We start from the raw sequence: 20,735 nt of genomic DNA, 5'->3' as shown, positions 1-20,735 counted from the left end.
TTTGTGGCCGCTGACGGCTGCACAGCGTTTTCCATCGCGGCCCTTTAGTCCGGCCGGCAGATGGAGATTACTGTGCCTGTGAGGGAACAGGCCCGCTGTCCTGGCTGAGGGGCCTGTTCCTGCCGACATTGGGCTGCTCAGAATCCGTCCCAGCTAACGGGATGCCACGGTCTCCTCTGCGCCGCTCCCTGAGGGAGCCTGGATGTGCCTGCCTTCCCCATGCGGGGCAATCCCGCCCTGGCTCCCGTTCTGGAGGGTGCTTGGTACCGCCTGTGTCTCACCTGGACGTAGGGGGAAGCTGCCCGTGTCTGCAGAGTATGTCCTTTGTGCCTGAATCTGTTCTTGGCTGCATAAACTGCAGCGGTGGAGGCTTTAATGGGTGGCAGTGCGAAGACTTGACTTCAGGCTGGGTGAAGGCAGCTCGCTGCCGGGATAGGTGAAGGGATCTGCGGTGGGATGGAAGTTGTGACTGGGCTTCTTGACATTGCATCCAGCAGCCTTTGAAGCAAAGGAACTATCGATGCAAGACGGGATCGTTCACTGGCTTGTGCTGTTTCATTTTCTGAAAAAGCTTTATCAACAGGCAGGGTAGGAAGACCTTCTTGTGAGGTCTGCAGACATGATTGTGTAAGATGAGAGGAACAGTTCTGCCATGAGCTGTTGGGATTTTCCACAAGAGGTGATGGTACGTGGGGAATTGTAGTCCCCCTCAATAAGAAAGGGAATTTTTATTTCCAGTGACATGCTAACAAAAGCTTAGCAAATACCACACATAGACAACAGCACCAGCATATGGCAAATTAATAAGAGGACATAAGCAACTATGGCATTTAGTAAATAACATGAAAGTAACATAACATTTAATAACAAATGAGAAACTAAATCTGTAGGCTCATGAAAGCTGATGTGGAGCTGGAAGGTAATTTGGCCAGTGGGGGTGCTACACAGGTTACATAGCTTGTTGTTGAAATCAATGCAGGCCTTGTCCATTTCCTTGGTTAAATTTAGCTCTGCCAGCTTCTCCTGCAAATTTCCTGGTTTGTCAGTGCTTCCAAAAAACCTCCAAGTATATTATGTTTAGCTAAACTCCACAGATGCTCTGCTTTTTTTAGTATCTTTGACAGTCTGAACATTGTAGGCACTGATTCTGGTGGACAAAGGGACAGATATATAAATCAGACCTTTTTAGTGCTCATTGTCCAATTTCAGATATGAAAGAAGTTGTTTATTTTTTCATCTTTCCTTCCCTTGCAGTTTCATGATGCCATCCCCAGTATTGCTGAGTACTTTTGGAAGCCCCTGGACATCATAAGTGTTTTTGTAGCTTTATTTCTGTTCTCAGCACCGTGCAAGCCAATCAGGTTACCACTCCATGCTCTTGACTGAACTATCTAGGCCTTGTCACATGTTTCAGGTTTTTATGTATTTAAGTTCCGTAGGTGAGGACTTCCATTACTGCTCTGGCTTTTACACTGGTTTGGTTTTGGTGTTGTTCTATCAGGTGTTACGTATTAATCAGGAACATAATTTGGATTGGGTAAAAAGGGGCACTTGGAAGCACTCTGGGCACGTGGGAGGGAGACCTGGCATCATGTTCGTGTTTGGTGGATGTGGTCTGCTTCATGTACCAAACGGGGAGAAAAGTCCAAAACAACTAGGCATGTGTATTACATTTTTTTCTTTTTATTTTTTTTTAACTGTTATTATGCCTACCCTAGAGGCGTTAGTTTTCCAGTGAGGGTTTTTCTGTACCTTAGTTTAACTTTGAAGCACAGGAAGATACGGGGCAAGAAATCACTTGCAAGCTTGCCTGGCAGTGTATGGCTGAATGAAGATGCAAGTGATGTTCCAGGGTGCCCATCGTGGGACAGTCTGAGTGCCAGTGGCAGAAGCTGGCTGTGTGCCTCAGTCAGGAGGAGGAGCTGGTGCTTTGGTACTGGACCAGCTGGCTGCAGCCTCACACACTGGTGAACAGATTGGCAAGGCACAGGGAGGGTGGAGCAGACTGACAAGTCTACCCAGAGGCAAAACTGAAGTGCATTAGTACAAATGTTGCCTGGTTTGTTTTTCCCAAGAAGATATGGTCCTAGATTGACCCACAGGTAATTTTCCTTCTAGCAATTCTATAAATTTGCTGAATAAAACCAGTAGTTTTGATAGAAATATTTCATTAAAGCAGCCCTGTTAGAGCTGGGATAATCTGTGCACTAGTTCCAGCAGTAGATGCTTGAATATAACTCTATTTTTGTGGGGCATTGCTCTCAAAACCATCCTTTTGAAGTCTGATTTAAGTTTCGTACATTTTCCTGTGAAGTACTGGAGGATAATATTTGTGCAGCATTGTCGTGGTTTTAAACCAGTAACTAAAAAATTTACTTATTTCTTGCTGTGAGATATGGATTAGAACAAGAGCAAAACAGGCATAAAACTTAAAAGGAATAAAGAAAGTGTATTGACAAACTACAATAATAAGAACACCAGAATAAACTTCCAGAAAAACCTTTTCATCCCCTATCTACCCACTATTCCCTTGTTCACATGTCAACAGAGACAAAAACTTCGGAACTTTGATGGTTAAAACAGTCCCAATTCCTGCTACAGTCTTTTCACCAGTCTTTGTAGAGAAACAGAAGTTTCTTCCTGTTAATTTAGAGAGTTTCTCACAAGAAAACTATTTTTGTTATAGTTTTCCATTGCTCTGATGTTAGTTTCCCAGAACTGCTGTTATCAGAGTTCACTCCTTCCATTTCACATCACTCTGAGGTGTGTATGGGCCATGAGTCTAGGGATGGCATTTTAAGGATGAGTTATTCAAAGGCAAAAAGTCTTCTTCATCTGTTTCTGTGAGCTTCACCAGAAAACAGTTTTCTCATTGCCTCTCAAGGCTTCAAATCTTCCAGCACTTCACTATACCATAATTACTCTTTACTCAAATTTACACTTTGAACACTTTATTCCTCCCTACATACTTTATCATGAATTGAAGGAGTTCTTTTCAGGACTTCATTGTCCATCTCCATAGTTTTAACAGAAAGATATTTCAGCTTAATTAAAGCATCTTCTTAATTCTCTACCTTTCCTGAAGCTTATTTCTTTCCTGTCACTGATAGTTTATAAAGTCTCTTTTCATGTTGATCACTCTCTTTTTTTCTCTCTGGATAAAAAGATTAATCCCAAGTCTCATCTGGGTAATGAAAGAGTTAAAATCTTGCCCAGGCTTTTGTAGATGGTTCAGTGATCTCTGCCGAACAGGAGCTGGAGCCGTCTGCGATGGAAGGTTCCTCATGGCTGCTCTGGAGAGTGTAGTCGCCGCCCCAGCCCGCTGCAGGTCCAGAGCCTCTCTCCTTCTTCACTGGGCAGTTTCTAGTGAATGTAGTTACAGCAAAACCTGCAGCCAAGCCAGAGATTGGCCCAGCCCGGGGAAAACCTTCCCCAGGCCCCCCCATCTCCCGGCCGGGAGACGGGGCAGGCCCGGCCCCATCCCCGCCCGGCCGCATGGCCTGGGCAGGGACGGGAGGCCTGGAGCTCTGCCACCCTTCACAGCCAGGAAACGAAGGAAACCCAAGTGCCCTAACTTTACATCTTAAGGTAGGGTTCACAAGTTGATCTCCCTTTTCAATGGTTAAAATTGCTGTCAATTCCCAGTAATGACCAATAATTGGTCAGGAGAAGAGACTCCTTTCAGTCCCCAGCAACTTTAACTTCCTTATTTCTCACAACTACCTTAAAGGTAAAGTCACTTCATGACAAGCATAAAAAGGAAAAAAGCTAGAAATTCTTGTCATTCCTCAAGTGAGTATCAATTAATTTTATGAAGTGTAGCTGGTTAAGAAATGGAAACATTTTAAGAATCAGAATTGTTTTAATTTAGAAACACAGAATGATTTAAGTTGGAAAAGACCTCTGAGATCATTGAGTTCAACCTTTGAACACCACCACGTTAACCAGACCGTGGAACTGAGTGCCACGTTCAGTGTTTCATTAAACACCTCCAGGGATGGTGACTCTACCACTTTCCTGGGGAATCCATTCCAATGTTTAATCACTCCTTCTGTGAAAAAATTCTTCCTAATCCAACCTAAACCTGCCCTGATGCAGTTTGAGACTATGTCCAAAAATGCTCAAAGCTGGTTGGTATTTCTTTGGATAATTCTTAGGTAATTGAAATATTCTGCTTTTATAAATATAAATATTATAATTATTGGTTCCAAAGGAAAAGCTTTAGAAATAATTTCACTAATTAATCTTAGTATAATTCTGAAGTATACTAGAGTAAAATAACTTTTCAAAACAAATCTGATATACCCAAGTATGAAAGTGACCAGGACAGTTTTGCAGTAGAGACACAAGAAGCTGGGATGCTGAATGTTGTTTAATATATTTAGATATGGAAATTAATATAAATAACATTAATATTAATATTATTAATTAATTTAATATTCTAGATATGGAAATAAGTAATTCGGGGAGTTTTGCTATTAAATATTCTCTGCATTCATTGAAAACCAAATAAAACTCAAAAAGTTGATCATATATGTGCTGATTTTAATATGTTAATATTAAACTAACTATGCAAGGGAAATTTGAAAGATGAAAGTGAGGAAAGAGTAGTGCTGTCACCTCCTTCTTTGCACTTGGCATCGTTTTCTTCTGTTTTCTATAAATGTTTTTGCTTCCAAATGTAATTATTTGGCCAGCTGTGAAACAAGTGATGTTTTAGGAATCAAGCAGAATTTGAGGAGCTCACTAATTATCTGCTAAAATTTGAAGTGCTGCTCAGTTAGTGTTTGTTGTTAAAGAGGCAGGAGGATCTCCGAGATGCAAGACAGCATGCCCGGAGAGCAGGGACCGGTGACCACCAGGTGGCCCTGCGGTAGAAGGGAGCTCAGCACTCAGAAGGGTTTACGCAATTTTTCACCTATCAGCAGTTCTAAAGAACTGCTAACCCTAAAGTTACAATTAACTTTAGGCAGAGGTTTTTTTATAGTGAACTTGTTTTTCATCTAAGTTTAGATTTTTATCAAAAAGGAGTACTATGTCTTGTCCCAGTCCTGCACAGATTTATTTGTGTGTTTATATTTGTTAGATAGATACTTGGCAAATTGATTACATTGATTACGTTTGATTAAATTAAGACTGTGCAGTTGCATGTGCAGTGTTAGAGAAACATTGTTTATTGGAAGGAACTTGGAGCTTTCTCAGTAGGGAAGTGCTAGAACTCAATTTATTAACATTTATTGAATTATAATAGTGTTAACTCATTACCAGCACTCTTACTGTCTTATGTTTAAAAAGTAGTTGAGAGAATCATAGCTAACTTTTTTGTCGTAGCAGAGTGATATGTGCAGAAGTTACTAAAATTGGCAGACAGGAAGGGATTTTTTTTACCTTTGATAACTCACTTGTGTGTTCATGACATTCTGTGTAATTGCTGATTGTGCTAAGGGATTTCCAGAAGTTCAAAGGGCGATGGGATGTGATAAGTATTGCACAAAAGAGGTCAAAAGACATGATAGTGCTATGGGTCCAATGCTCAGCAGTGAAAGAAGGATCCATTTAGCAGAATGACCATCCTAGAGTGACAGTCCTGTTTTTTGGGGAAGATTTTTCAGAGTTGTACTATAATATACTGTGGGACTTGGTGCAGAAAATATATTAAAAGTACAAGAGCATTTGCTAAAGTGAAACTAGATCCATGAATGCTGTATGAGTGTTACATCGTAATAAGAAAGTTATCTACTGCTTTATATAATATGCTTTAGAGCACCTGCAGCGGAGGTTGTTTCCCTGCTGGGTTTGCTGGAAGCTGCAGCAATCACCCAGCTGAGATGGAGACAGAGAAAAGGGCACACCTCATTGAGGCAAACGAAGGTGGGAGGCAGCAGCAGAGAAGGGGCAAAGGCTGTTGCTCACTGCTGAGACTAAGGATGTAGAGGAAGAGCCCTCGAGGTGAGAGGGAGCTCCTCCTGTCGTCTGGAAACAATTTTGATTGAATGCAGTGCCTGGGATGAGTTTGACAAAAAATCTTTATTAGTAAAAGCATTTTCTTGGGAGAGACATCCTTCTATGTCCTGTCCAGGCACAGCAGGAGCAGCAGTGGCATCAGCACAGGTGAATTCCTTGTTCTCTTCTCCTTGTGCCCCACAAGGAGATGCTGCTTGAGAAGGTGCCAGGGCCAGGAGAGCATCTGCTGTGCTGGTCCCTCTGCTGGGCTTCCTTGGCTGTGTCCTTCAGAAGAGCAGGACAGTGCGGATACTGAAAAGTGGAAGGGAAGGGAAGGTTTGCTGCAGCTCAGGAGCAGGCAGTGGGGCAGGCAGGTGTGCCTGGGGTCTGGCCCCTTCTTTGTCATCATCCAGCCTCTTCCTGACTGAGCTGCATGAGACATGCAGCAGTGGGGCAGCCTTCAAATCCCTGCTGAGGGGAGCCCTCAGGGAATAAGGCCACAGGATCTGTGCTGAGCTGAGCCATGAGCAGGAGGGTTCCCTGTGCTGCACATGGGCTCTTCCCTCTGCGCTATGGCAGCTCTTGGCACCACTCAGCTGTGGGGCCCTGCTTCCTCAAAAGGCTCAGGTGCTCTTTGGGAAGCCAGTGTTGCCTGCTCTGCCTGCTGGAATTCTAGGAGGAGGTGCTGAGGTTTGCTGTACCTCGTTCCTGCTGGTCAGGGTCTCACCTTTTTCCGGCACGTAACAACTCAAATCCCTTGTTCACTTCAGCGAATGGCAGCGTGTGTGTGATCAGCAAGTCTGAATTGAATTTCTTCTCCAAATAGCTGGAAACTAATTTGGGAACACAGTCTCTCATCTTCCAGCCTAGAAAGAGGAGAAAGCAGCTGCACAACTAATGGGAGCAAGGGTGTTTTGGTAGGGTAGTGCTACTGTGAGGGTCAGGACTGAGAGACCAATGCTGGTGCCACAGTCTTGTGAGAGATTTTCTGTTCTTTAGGATGAGGGGTTTCTGTGTGAAACAAGCAGAGGACTATTTGCATGTGTCATGCTAATGTTTAATGCAGGCAATGCATGCTCCTCTTTAGTTGTCTTCTTCTTGAAAACCCTCCTTACTTTAACTTGTCAGCTACCATGAAAGGAAAAGCTGAAATATTTAGTCTGTATTCTTAAGTCTTATACCTCCAAGCACAGTCCCTTTCCAGGTACGCCCAGTCAGCAGAAGCATGGGATCGATGGAAATTTTTAAACCAGAATCCAGTTCCCCAATCATCACACAGACACCGGTGTTCATATTGCAGGAAGCCAAGGCAGCAATCTGATGGGACAGGCAGGAGTATTAGAGAAAGCCCTGGTGAGTTTGTCAGGGGAGTGTTCTTTCTGTGCAAATTCCTGCTCCTCCCAGGTAATGTTAAAACACATCCCCCCTTGTGGAGCAGAGCTGGAGGGCTTGTGGCCTCGTTTAAGATTTGTACGCTGTTTCATCATCAAGGCAGCAGGCGGCCTTTGTGCCTCCTGCATTGCAGGCAGCAGGTGAGGAGCTTCCCTTGGGGGTGAATTTTGCCCTGAGAGGAGCCAGTGATTATGTGGGAGGGAGGAAAGGTGCAGAAGCGCCACCTACCATGGTGTCTGCGAGCCCGATGGCCTCAAAGGAGTAGTCCACGCCCTGCCCGGTCATCTCGGTGAGCACCTCCTGGACGGGCTTCCTCAAGTCTCGGGGGTTGATGCAGTCGGTGGCTCCCAGCTCCTTGGCCTTGGAGAACTTGTCGCTGTTGATGTCCACGGCAATGATGCGGGAAGCTCCAGCTGCCTTGCAGCCCATGACGACGGAGAGGCCAACTCCTCCGAGGCCAAAGATGGCACAGGTGGAGCCTGGTTTTACCTGCACAGATGGGACCCTGTGAGTCTCCAGCAGGAAGAGGAGGGAGCAGGGGAGGTTTCTTTTGCACAGGATTGATGAGGTTGTGAGGGTGGCCATGGTGTGCTAAACACACCTAAATACCGACCTTGGCTGTGTTGATGGCAGCCCCATAGCCAGTGGAAAACCCACAGCCAAACAAGCAGATTTTGTCCAGAGGTGCCGCAGCATCGATCTTGGCAACGGCGTACTCTGGGACCACGGTGTATTCGGCAAAGGTGCTGATCCACAGGAAGTGGTGGATCTGCTTCCCTTTGCAAGAGAAGCGGCTGGTCTTGTCCGGCAGCAGGTTTTGTGGTTCAGCCATACTGTGGAGAGATGCAAGTATTTGTATTTGATAGACTAAAGCACTGATGGGAGTGTCAGACTTGTCACAAAGTCAACCCCATGTAGATGTAGGCGAAAGCAAAGCAAACTCACTGGGACTTCTGGCAGTAGTTGGAGTCAGGATTGCGGCAGAAGCTGCATTCCCCACACTGAGGGATGCAAAGTGGCATGACTTTATCACCTGGAAGAAAACACTATCCCCTGTTAGGTTGCTCTGAGGATGCTGCCTGTGTGAGAGTTGATTTGTGAGTTGATTTATGAGTGTGAGTTACCTGGTTTCATAGAGGTCACTCCTTCCCCAACGCTTTCCACAATTCCAGCTCCTTCATGGCCAGGTATAACTGGGAATTCTGCATTGGGAAAGCAGCCTTGCAGAAGGTGATCATCTGTCTGACAGATGCCTGTGGCCACAAGCTATTTAGAGAGGAAAAAGTAGATGACCTGGCCTCTGCCTTACTCAGTTTGTGGAAGTAATTTTCTCAGGGGTGTTATGATGCCCCCTCAGTCAGTGCTGGCACTCAATGGCAGAACACTGAGCCTTGGCTTTTCCCTTTGTCTTGGTTTTAAAGCAGTAACTAAAAAAATTACTAGAAAACTTATTTATTTCTTGCTATGAGATAGGGTTTAGAACAAGAGCAAAACAGGCTTAAAACTTAAAAGGAATAAAGAAAGTTTATTAACAAAACTACAAGAATAAGAACACCAGAATAAAATTTCCAGAAAACCCCTTCTTCTTCCACTTCCCAACCATTCCCTTGTTCACATGAAAACACAGAGACAAAAAACTTTGGAACTTTGGTGTTTAAAACAGTCTTTATTCTTGCTAGGCTCCTTTCATCAGTCTTTGTAGAGAAACAGAAGTCTTCTGCTAATTTATGGAGTTTCTTACAAGAAAACTATTTCTGTTATAGCTTGTTATTTCTCCGATGCCAGCTGCCCGGAAAAAATCTGCCATCAGATTTTCTCCCATTTCACATCACTCTGAGGTGTGTATGGGTCAATGAGCCTAGGGATGTCATTTTTAAGGATGAGTTATTCAAAGGCAAAAGTTCTCTTCATCTGTCTCTGTGAGCTTCTCTGGAAACAGAAGTTTTCTCTTTGCCTCAAGTGGCCTCAAATCTTCAACTATTACTTCTCCCCCTCTGTTCCAGCACCTCACTGTATCACAATTACTCTACCTTTTGCTCAAAATCCACACTTTGAACACTCCATTCCTCCCAATATACTCTGTCATGAATTAAAGTTTTTTTTCAGAACACTATTGTCCATCTCCATAGCTTTAACAGAAAAGTATTTCAGCTTATAAAGCATCTCCTTATTCTCTCTTCCCCATCTAAAACTTAACTCTTTTCTCCACTGTCTTTGATGGTTTTGTGATGTCTTCTTCATGTTAATTATCCCGCTCTCTCTCTGTTTCTCTGGGAAAAAGGAGTAATCTTTAAGTCTCATCCAGGTAGTAAAAGAGTTCAAGTCTTAGAAAGCTCCAGATGTTCATGTTTTCAGGTTTCAGTTCAGCAGCACAAACTGCAAACCAAGCCACGCCGGCCGGCTCTGTTTCTCCCCCCTCACCCTCTGCGGCCTTGTCGGGCCTGGAGAGGGGGGAGGAGGCCAAGACAGAGCCTGTTACCTCGTCAGAAGCCAGAAACCAAAGAGAACAAGTGAGCCCTGGCCTTACATCTTAAAGTGGTGTTCACAAGTTTATCTCACTTCTCAATGGTCAAAACTGCTGTCAATTCTTAGAAATGACCGATAATTGGTCACAAGAAAAGACTCCCATCAGCCTCTCGCAGCTTCAACTTCCTCCCAGCTCCCGAAGCTGTCTTAAAGTCACCCCATGACACCCTTCTGCTCACTCTGAGTGCTCCTTGTGACTTTCCTCTGCACTGAGCTGGAGGTGGTAATGGAAGGGAGGCCACAGTGTGGGAATCAGGGCCCTGTCCAGCAGAGCAAGGGCTGGAGACAGGAATTCCTATGTGATAGCTTAGGCAATGATAAGGCAAAAAATGAGCCCCTGGCAGATGGTGCATTTGAGCCAAGGCAGCTCTGGACAATTAAAACCTCTTGGAGGACGCAGATCTGTCACCCTGAAAATTAAAGTCTTCTGATAATGTTTTCATAGTTTTAGTTACTTTTCCATGAAAGTTCTATAAACATAAGTTGCTTACCACATTACTTCTAAGAAACGTCTTTTGATGGACGTTTCGCGTGACCAGCGTGCTTGGGAAGGTGGTAACTTAATTATCCAATCCCTGGTCATTGTTGAGAATCTATAAATACTGGAGTCAGAGAATAAAGGTGCTGCTTTTCTGTTCTGACACCAAGAAGCATTTGTGTGAATCATTTCATGTCCTTTAGTGACATAGATCCTTGAGTTATACTGAAGGTATAATCACAAGAAGAGAAATTCCCACAAGGAAGGAAGAGAAAAAAATACTGAAATGTATTTTTACCTTGATCCGGACTTCCCCTGCCTTTGGGGGTGCAACTTCCACCTCCTCAACAGAGAGAGGTTTGCTGGGGGCCCAAGCAACAGCAGCCCTGCACCTGATAACCTGGAAGCAACCGGGAAGAATTCATTGCATAGGGACATTTGGCTTTAGCACACGGCTGGGGGAAGTCATCCTGCAATCATCTGAACCTGAGGTGTTCAAACTTGGTGATGCTCAGCTGCACCTGAAGCCAAGTGATATCCAATAAACACTGGCTCAGTTTAAGGTCTGAAGAAACCTCATTTGTGGTTTGTCAACCAAAGATAATCAGATAGAACCTTGGAAAATTATTGGGTTTTGATGGCTTTGGTGGATTTTTCATAATATCCCCATATGTTACTGGCCAGTCTGTGCTGTCTTGGGGACTGTGGACTCTACCAGGTGGAAATGCCTGTGGAGAGCTTTGATGTGAGCTCTGTGACACACTGGGCTGAAAGGGAGTGAGAAGGGTTATGGAATTGTCCCTTTTTTATTTGCAACTGGATAATTTTTTTCCCTTACCAAGTTTTCATTTGTGTGTGCCATTGCTCAAATCCTGTGCCGCTGAATGCAAAGCTGTTTGGCATCAGCAAAATGGAGTTTGCAGCTTGAAAAGGGCATGGCCATGGACAAGGTTGAGTGCAGGAGACGAGTGGCTGAAGAAGGCACCACTGAAGAGCTCCTTTTGCTGCCAGGGCAGGAGCACAGAGTGGGATTGAGCAGGATTTTTCAGAGCAGCACAATTGTGTATTTTGTGTCCTGAGCAGCTGGGCAGGACAGAGGGGGAGTGCACGACCTAATGCAGGCAGGGACACGTGCAGTTGTCCAAAAGCAGAATCTGGTGAAATTCACAGGGGTTTGGAAGAGGCAGAGGAGGAGTAAGGTGGGAAGAAAGAGGGCACGCAGAGTGGAGCGCAGGCTGAGCCTTTTGCAGCGATTTCACCAGGAGCAGAGCACCTCGGGAAGGAGGATGGGAAATGCGATGTCCTTACTTTTCCGGCAGTGGCCATGTGGTCTTAGCAGAGCTGTGTCTGTCGCTGTCGCCGGCTGGAGGGAAGGTGCCTCTGGCCCGTGTGGCCCAAGCCCCGCGTTGTGGAATTCCCCAGGCGTGGAGCGGGAGCAGCCCCGGTGCGGCAGCGTCGCAGCTGGAGAGCGCTGGTTAATCTGTGTCGGATGCTGGGTGCTAGGCAGCACAGCGAGTGCTGAGGGGAGGAGTTGGATAGCGGCAGGGAGATGGATGGGGGCAGAAGTCCTCCGGGGAGGCTTTTATCGGTGACCCTGCCCTTGGGTCATCCCCTGCCCTCCCCGCCTTAAAGGCTCAGAGAGCTCAGAAGGGTTCTTTTATTGCTTCTGGCAGGTGTGGAAGGAGGAGAAATGTGGCACTGGTGTGGCTTCCTCCAACCAAAGGAGTCCCCTTTTTGCCAGGCTGGAGCATTTGACCTAGTGGCCATTCACACCACAATATTTGCAAAGTGATTAAAAATTAAAAAAATGATAATAAAAAGAAAGCCAACCAAAGAACCCCAAAACAAATGGCAGTGAAAATGTGGTGGACAAAGACACATCCTCCTGGGTTGAAGCTTTGCTGTCTGTGTCATTGCTGCTATTTGCATCAGAGCAGTAAGGGCAGAATGTGTCAGAAGAGGATTTTTTTCCCCAAGGGCACACTTGCTTCACTGTGGTGCGATCAGGTTTGTGAGTGAGTTCACTCCACCCAGGCTTTTCAGGTTCCCCCAGAGGTGTTTTCTGCCGAGGCATTGGACAAGATGATCTATTGCAGGGATTGGATGAGCAAGAGCTTGTTGGAGGAGCAGGTTAAGATGAACACCCAGAGTGTGATGTAACTGCCACAGTTAGAAAGGAATCTTCTTTCCATGTGGCTGAAAGGACACTTTTTCAAACCTAAGGAATGGGGTCATTTCCTAGAAGACTTCCACTAATGACATAAACCCCCTTTTTGCATTGCTAGCCATTTTGAATGCTATAATGAGCAGAAGTTAGCCCTTTGGCTATTGAGACACATTACACACAGACAAACACACACACACACATCTTTATATCTATAAATTATTTATTTATTTTTAATCAAAAGGCATCTGTTGTCATTTGGATTAGTAAAAAGGATTAGACATGATCAGAAAAAAATGTAGCTTTCATGAATCAGGAGAGCATTACTCTATAGACTCAAGCTTGACACACTCATCTCTACAGCTGATTCACATGACCTTCACAAAATTACAGAATGGCTTGGGTTAGAAGGGTCCTTAAAGATCATGTTGTTCCAACCCCCTGCCATGGGCAGGAACACTTCTCACTAGATGAAATTCCTCATAGCCACATCCAAGTGGCCTTGAATGCTGCCAGGGATGCGGCATCCGCAACTTCTCCTCAATCTGTTCCAGAGCCTCAGCGCTCTCACAATAAAGAGTTTCTTCCTAATATCCTTCAGCGTTTGAAGCTGAAACCAACAAATATCAAAGTCCTGTAGAGGGCTGAGAATGAAGAGAAAATAAAATCATTCACCTGCTTCCTAGATAGCATTCCATACATATGGCTCATAATTTAATCTCACACATAAGGACATAAATCTGCTACTTGTGCTGCCATTTGCTGGCTCTTAAGACTTGTCTAATGTCTGCTGTTGAGTGTAAAACCTACACCATGGTTGTAAAAAGATCTTTCAAATGTGTACTGATATTTTTCCTTAAAACATCCCTGTGATGCTCTAGTCCCCCAAATTTGCAAACCCTCCACTGATGTGAATTCAACATAGGTCTGAGAATTTCTGTCTGCCCTGCTTGCAGTTGTAAAGTGCCATGGGGAGCTGGCAGCTCTGCAAAACATTTGAAATGTAAGGTAATCATTGCAGGGAGTTGATACTGAGATCCTGTTGCTGTGCAGCTTTTTGTGTGTATTTCAGACAGCAGGTGGTTGTTGTTGTTGTGGTTTCCTTCTTATCCAGGTAATGGAGGGAAAATAAGATCAAACTTGTATGTCAGCAGGCATGGATTTAATGATTAACCTTTTAATGGCAGATCCTGTGTTATCTGCATTCTACAGTAAGTGCTGCCCTGACTTGCTGTATATATTTAAGTATTTTATAAGCTTTAATAGCTGATCTGTGAGGTCAGATGTTAGTACACACAGGCATAGACATCAAGGTGTTTGTCTTCATCTTGGTAGTAGTCAGTTTTCTGTTGTCCTCTTTATGTTCTGGTTGTTTGCTGTCTGTATCAAAGATGTGGAAAGATGGAAGAATATATGACAGAAATCTCTGTGGAATAGACTCTGAAATGCACTTAGGAGGGCTAAGTACAGCTTAGTAAGCTTGCTACGTGCAGCAAGCTTCAGTAATTTTTAATTAAAAGTCAGAGCCCAGTATTAGTGCCTTTATTAATGACTCAGCATTTCTGTCCACAGTGGAACTGGGCTCCCGTTTCGGAGACAATTTTTGCATTCTACTGTGAAGGACAAACTAGATAATATCCTAGCAGATAATATGGCTTTGCATTTGTTAGCAGTATTGATAGTTCACTATTCCATAAGATGCCCTGATGCTTTAATTTCCATTAGAACAGAAATATTGTGGACCTTGTACAAAATGATAGTGGAATGAGGCAAATGAGGTAAGGAAAGTGGAAGTTAGATCCACCCTGATATATTGTACATAGAAGAGATATTAAAAAAATATTGATAAAGGTCTATTAAAATGAACAATTATTGATTCTGTTCACCCTAGTGAAGGAGAATGCGTGCGGGAAAAAAAATGTTAAAACAGAGAACAGGATTCTTCCAGCAATTGCTGATTTTGAGTCCATGCTATTGTATGGACTCAAAATGCTATTGTAATGATGGAATATCTTAACTTGGGGGAGACCCATTAGGATCATAGCCTTGCCTTTTATATTTTTTTTTTTTTTGTGCTCAGAATGAATTCCTTTGTCAGACGTGCTGTGATCATAGTCGGTCCTACAGAATTTCACTATGCAGTGTAAGGAGGAATTGTACTTTATGATTGCTGATAGCCTAGGTATAGCACCTCAAGCACCCACGTTTATATGCGATGGGACATAAATGCACATGTAATGTTTCTTCCCCGTTACAGAGTGGCAATTTCTCTGAGGTTGTTCCAAGATTAAAACTAGTCCAGGAAAAAGGCCTCCAAACTAAGATCAGGATCTAAAGAGGATGAATATGAATCAAAGAAAGAAAACTTAGGAGAGAATAGTACTGAGCAAATTGATAGGTCTACAGTAGACACCCATGGTGACATCCACATTTTTTGTTTGCCCCTTGATTCTCACCCAGATGCTCTTAACTGTGCCATTACAGCTGCATACATTCCAACCCTTCTATTCCATACAGTGCCACCCCCCTGTCTCTTCTGCCCTGCCTTTCCCTCCCAAAGAGTCTGTAACCATCCAACAGGGCACTCCAGTCACAGAGCTTGTCCCACCAGTTTCACCTATGCCAATGATATCGAGCCTCTGGCACTGGCTGAAACTTTTGAGGTCATCATTGGTTGTTCCTCAAGCTGCATTCATTGGTACAGAAACATTTCCACATGTGCTACTTGGTAGCCAACACTTGTGGAGCAGATTGAGGGATCCCATTAGTGCTCCTTTCCTCATGTTTTGGTGCACAATTGCACTGCTCGTCACTGACCAGCCTGGTATTTTCCAATTCCCATTTCCAGTTTAAAGCTCTATCATAGAGCTCTGCTAGCTCCTGTGCTAAAATTCCTTTTCCCCTCTGAGAAAGGCTCATCCTGTCAGGTGTCAGTAAATCAGGTGTTGAATAGTTCACCCCACAGTCAAAAAACCCAATATTTTTTTGCTTACACCTCCCTCAGAGCCATACATTGACCAGATGGACCTGCCTATTCCTATCAGTATAATACCTTGTTTTAGACAGGTCAAGGAAATCACTAGCTGTGCTCCTGATCCATCAGCCAGTTGTCCCAAGGCCCTGGCATCTCTGTTGATTGAGTGCACTGTGTCAGATGAGTTGGTTTAAAAACCTTTATTAGTAAAAGTGTTTTCTTGGGAGAGACATCCTTCTATGTCCTGTCCAAGCACAGCAGAAGCAGCAGTGGCACCAGCACAGGTGAATTCCTTGTTCTCTTCTCCTTGTGCCCCACAAGGAGGTGCTGCTTGAGAAGGTGCCAGGGCCAGGAGAGCATCTGCTGTGCTGGTCCCTCTGCTGGGTTTCCTTGGCTGTGTCCTTCAGAAGAGCAGGACAGTGCGGATACTGAAAAGTGGAAGGGAAGGGAAGGTTTGCTGCAGCTCAGGAGCAGGCAGTGGGGCAGGCAGGTGTGCCTGGGGTCTGGCCCCTTCTTTGTCATCATCCAGCCTCTTCCTGACTGAGCTGCATGAGACGTGCAGCAGTGGGGCAGCCTTCAAATCCCTGCTGAGGGGAGCCCTCAGGGAATAAGGCCACAGGATCTGTGCTGAGCTGAGCCATGAGCAGGAGGGTTCCCTGTGCTGCACATGGGCTCTTCCCTCTGCGCTATGGCAGCTCTTGGCACCACTCAGCTGTGAGGCCCTGCTTCCTCAAAAGGCTCAGGTGCTCTTTGGGAAGCCAGTGTTGCCTGCTCTGCCTGCTGGAATTCTAGGAGGAGGTGCTGAGGTTTGCTGTACCTCGCTCCTGCTGGTCAGGGTCTCACCTTTTTCCGGCACGTAACAACTCAAATCCCTTGTTCACTTCAGCGAATGGCAGCGTGTGTGTGATCAGCAAGTCTGAATTGAATTTCTTCTCCAAATAGCTGGAAACTAATTTGGGGATACATTCCCTTGATTTCCAGCCTAGAAAGAGGAGAAAGCAGCTGCACAACTAATGGGAGCAAGGGTGTTTTGGTAGGGTAGTGCTACTGTGAGGGTCAGGACTGAGAGACCAATGCTGGTGCCACAGTCTTGTGAGAGATTTTCTGTTCTTTAGGATGAGGGGTTTCTGTGTGAAACAAGCAGAGGACTATTTGCATGTGTCATGCTAATGTTTAATGCAGGCAATGCATGCTCCTCTTTAGTTGTCTTCTTCTTGAAAACCCTCCTTACTTTAACGTGTCAACTACCATGAAAGGAAAAGCTGAAATATTTAGTCTGTATTCTTAAGTCTTATACCTCCAAACACAGTCCCTTTCCAGGTACGCCCAGTCAGCAGAAGCATGGGATCGATGGAAATTTCTGAATCCATTACCCCAATCATCACACAGACACCGGTGTTCATATTGCAGGAAGCCAAGGCAGCAATCTGATGGGACAGGCAGGAGAATTAGAGAAAGCCCTGGTGAGCTGGTCAGGGGAGTGTTCTTTCTGTGCAAATTCCTGCTCCTCCCAGGTAATGTTAAAACACATCCCCCCTTGTGGAGCAGAGCTGGAGGGCTTGTGGCCTCGTTTAAGATTTGTACGCTGTTTCATCCTCAAGGCAGCAGGCGGCCTTTGTGCCTCCTGCATTGCAGGCAGCAGGTGAGGAGCTTCCCTTGGGGGTGAATTTTGCCCTGAGAGGAGCCAGTGATGATGTGGGAGGGAGGAAAGGTGCAGAAGCGCCACCTACCATGGTGTCTGCGAGCCCGATGGCCTCAAAGGAGTAGTCCACACCCTGCCCGGTCATCTCGGTGAGCACCTCCTGGACGGGCTTCCTCAAGTCTCGGGGGTTGATGCAGTCGGTGGCTCCCAGCTCCTTGGCCTTGGAGAACTTGTCGCTGTTGATGTCCACGGCAATGATGCGGGAAGCTCCAGCTGCCTTGCAGCCCATGACGACGGAGAGGCCAACTCCTCCGAGGCCAAAGATGGCACAGGTGGAGCCTGGTTTTACCTGCACAGATGGGACCCTGTGAGTCTCCAGCAGGAAGAGGCAGAGGAGGAGGAAGCAGGGGAGGTTTCTTTTGCTCAGGATTGATGAGGTTGTGAGGGTGGCCATGGTGTGCTAAACACACCTAAATACCGACCTTGGCTGTGTTGATGGCAGCCCCATAGCCAGTGGAAAACCCACAGCCAAACAAGCAGATTTTGTCCAGAGGTGCCGCAGCATCGATCTTGGCAACGGCGTACTCTGGGACCACGGTGTATTCGGCAAAGGTGCTGATCCACATGAAGTGGTGGATCTGCTTCCCTTTGCAAGAGAAGCAGCTGGTCTTGTCTGGCAGCAGGTTTTGTGGTTCAGAGAAACTGTGGAGAGAAGCAAGTATTTCTATTTGATTGACTAAAGCACTGATGGGGTTGTCAGACTTGTCACAAAGTCAACCCCGTGCAGGTGTAGGGGAAAGCAAAGCAAACTCACTGGAACTTCTGGCAGTAGTTGGAGTCAGGATTGCGGCAGAAGCTGCATTCCCCACACTGAGGGATGGCAAATGGTATCACTTTGTCCCCTGCAACACAGTGGATCCCTGTTAGGTGCCTTTTGCTCAGTAGACCCTGAGGGCACTGCCTGTTGAATCATATCTCCTGAGCTTTTTGAGGGCAGAAACCTACCATGAGCCCTCTGCTTTCCCTGTGAGGATGAATGCTCTATGCCCCACTCATCTACAGGAGGAACAGATTGGGAAAGTGGACATGAGAGTCCAGAGCAATTTGTGTGCGCTCAGGTTTTTAACCACTGACTCGGGAGCAGGGGGAAGTTTCTGAGCTCTTGGCAGAGATTTGAGGCCTGAATCCTGGGTGTGTGTTTGAGTGTGTGTTGGTTACCTGGTTTCACAGAGGTCACTCCTTCTCCAATGCTTTCCACAATCCCGGCTCCTTCATGGCCTGGTATAACTGGGAAATCTACATTAGGAAAGGAACCTTTCAAAACGTGATCATCTGTATGACAGATGCCTGTGGCCACAATCTGTTTGTAGAGGAAAGAGTAAATGGTGATTTCTAGAAATAGTCCAGCCTCTGTTTATCTCAGTTTGTGGAAGATTTTTTCACAGAACTTCTCTGGACTGTTAAGGCCTATGAGAGGACACAGATCGTTTGGTTGTATCCAAAGAACAGCCACAAGGAGAGCAATTCCCACAAGGGAGAAAAAAAATTGCAATAATGATTTTACCTTGATCCGGACTTCCCCTGCCTTTGGAGGTGCAACTTCCACCTCCTCAACAGAGAGAGGTTTGCTGGGGGCCCAGGCAACAGCAGCCCTGCACCTGATAACCTGGAAGCAACCGAGAAGAATTCATTGCACAGGAAGGTTCACCTTTGACAAAAAGCCCAGACAGTTGTCCTACAATCACTAAAGCCAGAGGAGTACAACACGGGTCTCTGCACACTGCAGCACACACTTCTAGAGCTACACAGCTGTCCTGTGCTGTTTCTGGGGGTTGCTGGTTGGGTGGGACGTGGTGGGACAGCAGAAACACTGGAGTACTCAGCTGTACGTGAAGCCAAACAATGTTCAGTAAACACTGGCCTTGTGTGAAGAGTGAAATGCAAAATGAAGTGGCAAAATGAAGTGGTGTATGAGGCAGATGCAACAGCAACGTGAGCGCTTCTGTTGTTCAAGGCAAGCAAGAGGGAACTTTTACTTTTAGTGGGCTGAAGGTACATAAAAAGAGGTTACGAAACACTCCCAGCCTGCCTGGAAACTGGATAATTTCTCCCCTTGCCAAAAGGATGATTTGTGTGTGCCATTGCTCAAACCCTGTGCCGCTGAATGCAAAGCTGTTTGGCATCAGCAAAATGGAGTTTGCAGCTTGAAAAGGGCATGGCCATGGACAAGGTTGAGTGCAGGAGACGAGTGGCTGAAGAAGGCACCACTGAAGAGCTCCTTTTGCTGCCAGGGCAGGAGCACAGAGTGGGATTGAGCAGGATTTTTCAGAGCAGCACAATTGTGTATTTTGTGTCCTGAGCAGCTGGGCAGGACAGAGGGGGAGTGCACGACCTAATGCAGGTAGGGACACGTGCAGTTGTCCAAAAGCAGAATCTGGTGAAATTCACAGGGGTTTGGAAGAGGCAGAGGAGGAGTAAGGTGGGAAGAAAGAGGGCACGCAGAGTGGAGCGCAGGCTGAGCCTTTTGCAGCGATTTCGCCAGGAGCAGGGCACCTCGGGAAGGAGGATGGGAAATGCGATGTCCTTACTTTTCCGGCAGTGGCCATGTGGTCTTAGCAGAGCTGTGTCTGTCGCTGTCGCCGGCTGGAGGGAAGGTGCCTCTGGCCCGTGTGGCCCAAGCCCCGCGTTGTGGAATTCCCCAGGCGTGGAGCGGGAGCAGCCCCGGTGCGGCAGCGTCGCAGCTGGAGAGCGCTGGATAATCTGTGTCGGATGCTGGGTGCTAGGCAGCACAGCGAGTGCTGAGGGGAGGAGTTGGATAGCGGCAGGGAGATGGATGGGGGCAGAAGTCCTCCGGGGAGGCTTTTATCGGTGACCCTGCCCTTGGGTCATCCCCTGCCCTCCCCGCCTTAAAGGCTCAGAGAGCTCAGAGGGGTTCTTTTATTTCTTCCAGTTGCTTCTGGCAGGTGTGGAAAGAGGAGAAATGTGGCAGTGGTGTGGCTTCCTCCAACCAAAGGAGTCCCCTTTTTGCCAGGCTGGAGCATTTGACCTAGTGGCCATTCACACCACAGTATTTGCAAAGTGATTAAAAATTGAAAAATGATAATAAAAAGAAAGCCAACCAAAAAACCCCAAAACAAATGGCAGTGAAAATGTGGTGGACAAAGACACATCCTCCTGGGTTGAAGCTTTGCTGTCTGTGTCATTCCTGCTATTTGCATCAGAGCAGTAAGGGCAGAATGTGTCAGAAGAGGATTTTTTTCCCCAAGGGCACACTTGCTTCACTGTGGTGCGATCAGGTTTGTGAGTGAGTTCACTCCACCCAGGCTTTTCAGGTTCCCCCAGAGGTGTTTTCTGCCGAGGCATTGGACAAGATGATCTATTGCAGGGATTGGATGAGCAAGAGCTTGTTGGAGGAGCAGGTTAAGATGAACACCCAGAGTGTGATGTAACTGCCACAGTTAGAAAGGAATCTTCTTTCCATGTGGCTGAAAGGACACTTTTTCAAACCTAAGGAATGGGGTCATTTCCTAGAAGACTTCCACTAATGACATAAACCCCCTTTTTGCATTGCTAGCCATTTTGAATGCTATAATGAGCAGAAGTTAGCCCTTTGGCT

General features: G+C 46.0%; 2 protein-coding genes and 1 long non-coding RNA gene across 6 annotated transcripts in view; 1 reads left to right on the top strand and 2 right to left on the bottom strand.

Moving 5' to 3' along the window:
- The window catches only part of LOC111929437 (uncharacterized), a 59,900-nt gene that overhangs the window by 431 nt on the left and 38,734 nt on the right, over positions 1-20,735 (top strand). The window contains exon 1 of one of the 4 annotated variants that reach the window (XR_015286703.1): positions 3,234-3,588. The exons of 2 other annotated variants lie outside the window; for them this stretch is intronic. This is a non-coding gene — a long non-coding RNA (uncharacterized LOC111929437). Of the gene's footprint in view, positions 1-3,233; positions 3,589-20,735 lie in introns of those variants that run through there. One more of the 4 variants, XR_015286705.1, reaches the window with a different exon arrangement.
- LOC111929434 (alcohol dehydrogenase 1-like) lies at positions 6,009-11,894 on the bottom strand. The gene is made up of 9 exons (XM_023927024.2): positions 11,648-11,894; positions 10,638-10,739; positions 8,460-8,601; positions 8,281-8,368; positions 7,949-8,168; positions 7,564-7,824; positions 7,125-7,260; positions 6,671-6,809; positions 6,009-6,255 (listed from the first exon to the last, which is right to left on the bottom strand). Exons 1-9 carry the CDS (start codon positions 11,663-11,665, stop codon positions 6,231-6,233), a joined length of 1,131 nt encoding a protein of 376 aa, XP_023782792.2. The 5' UTR covers positions 11,666-11,894; the 3' UTR covers positions 6,009-6,230.
- Positions 15,801-19,807, bottom strand: LOC111929431 (alcohol dehydrogenase 1-like). Its single transcript, XM_086888408.1, has 9 exons — positions 19,708-19,807; positions 18,684-18,785; positions 18,338-18,479; positions 17,934-18,021; positions 17,602-17,821; positions 17,208-17,468; positions 16,775-16,904; positions 16,321-16,459; positions 15,801-15,905 (listed from the first exon to the last, which is right to left on the bottom strand). The coding sequence occupies exons 1-9, from the start codon at positions 19,723-19,725 to the stop codon at positions 15,881-15,883; spliced, it is 1,125 nt and encodes a 374-aa protein (XP_086744534.1). The 5' UTR covers positions 19,726-19,807; the 3' UTR covers positions 15,801-15,880.

The sequence above is a fragment of the Cyanistes caeruleus genome, chromosome 5, assembly GCF_971803275.1.
Source record: "Cyanistes caeruleus chromosome 5, bCyaCae1.hap1.1, whole genome shotgun sequence".
Lineage (NCBI taxonomy): Eukaryota > Metazoa > Chordata > Aves > Passeriformes > Paridae > Cyanistes > Cyanistes caeruleus.
The sequence above is the reverse complement of the archived record's forward strand: the minus strand, read 5'-3'. Positions and strand labels throughout refer to the sequence as shown.

Bases quoted from the DNA above. Each gene is read 5' to 3' on its own strand.
- LOC111929434 (XM_023927024.2), bottom strand. The intron at 8,369-8,459 runs GTAACTCACACT...GTTTTCTTCCAG, and splicing joins AGTGACCTCTATGAAACCAG to GTGATAAAGTCATGCCACTT. The intron at 6,810-7,124 runs GTATAAGACTTA...TCCTCTTTCTAG, and splicing joins GAAAGGGACTGTGCTTGGAG to GCTGGAAGATGAGAGACTGT.
- LOC111929431 (XM_086888408.1), bottom strand. The intron at 17,822-17,933 runs GTGAGTTTGCTT...TTCTCTCCACAG, and splicing joins AACTACTGCCAGAAGTTCCA to TTTCTCTGAACCACAAAACC. The intron at 16,460-16,774 runs GTATAAGACTTA...TCCTCTTTCTAG, and splicing joins GAAAGGGACTGTGTTTGGAG to GCTGGAAATCAAGGGAATGT.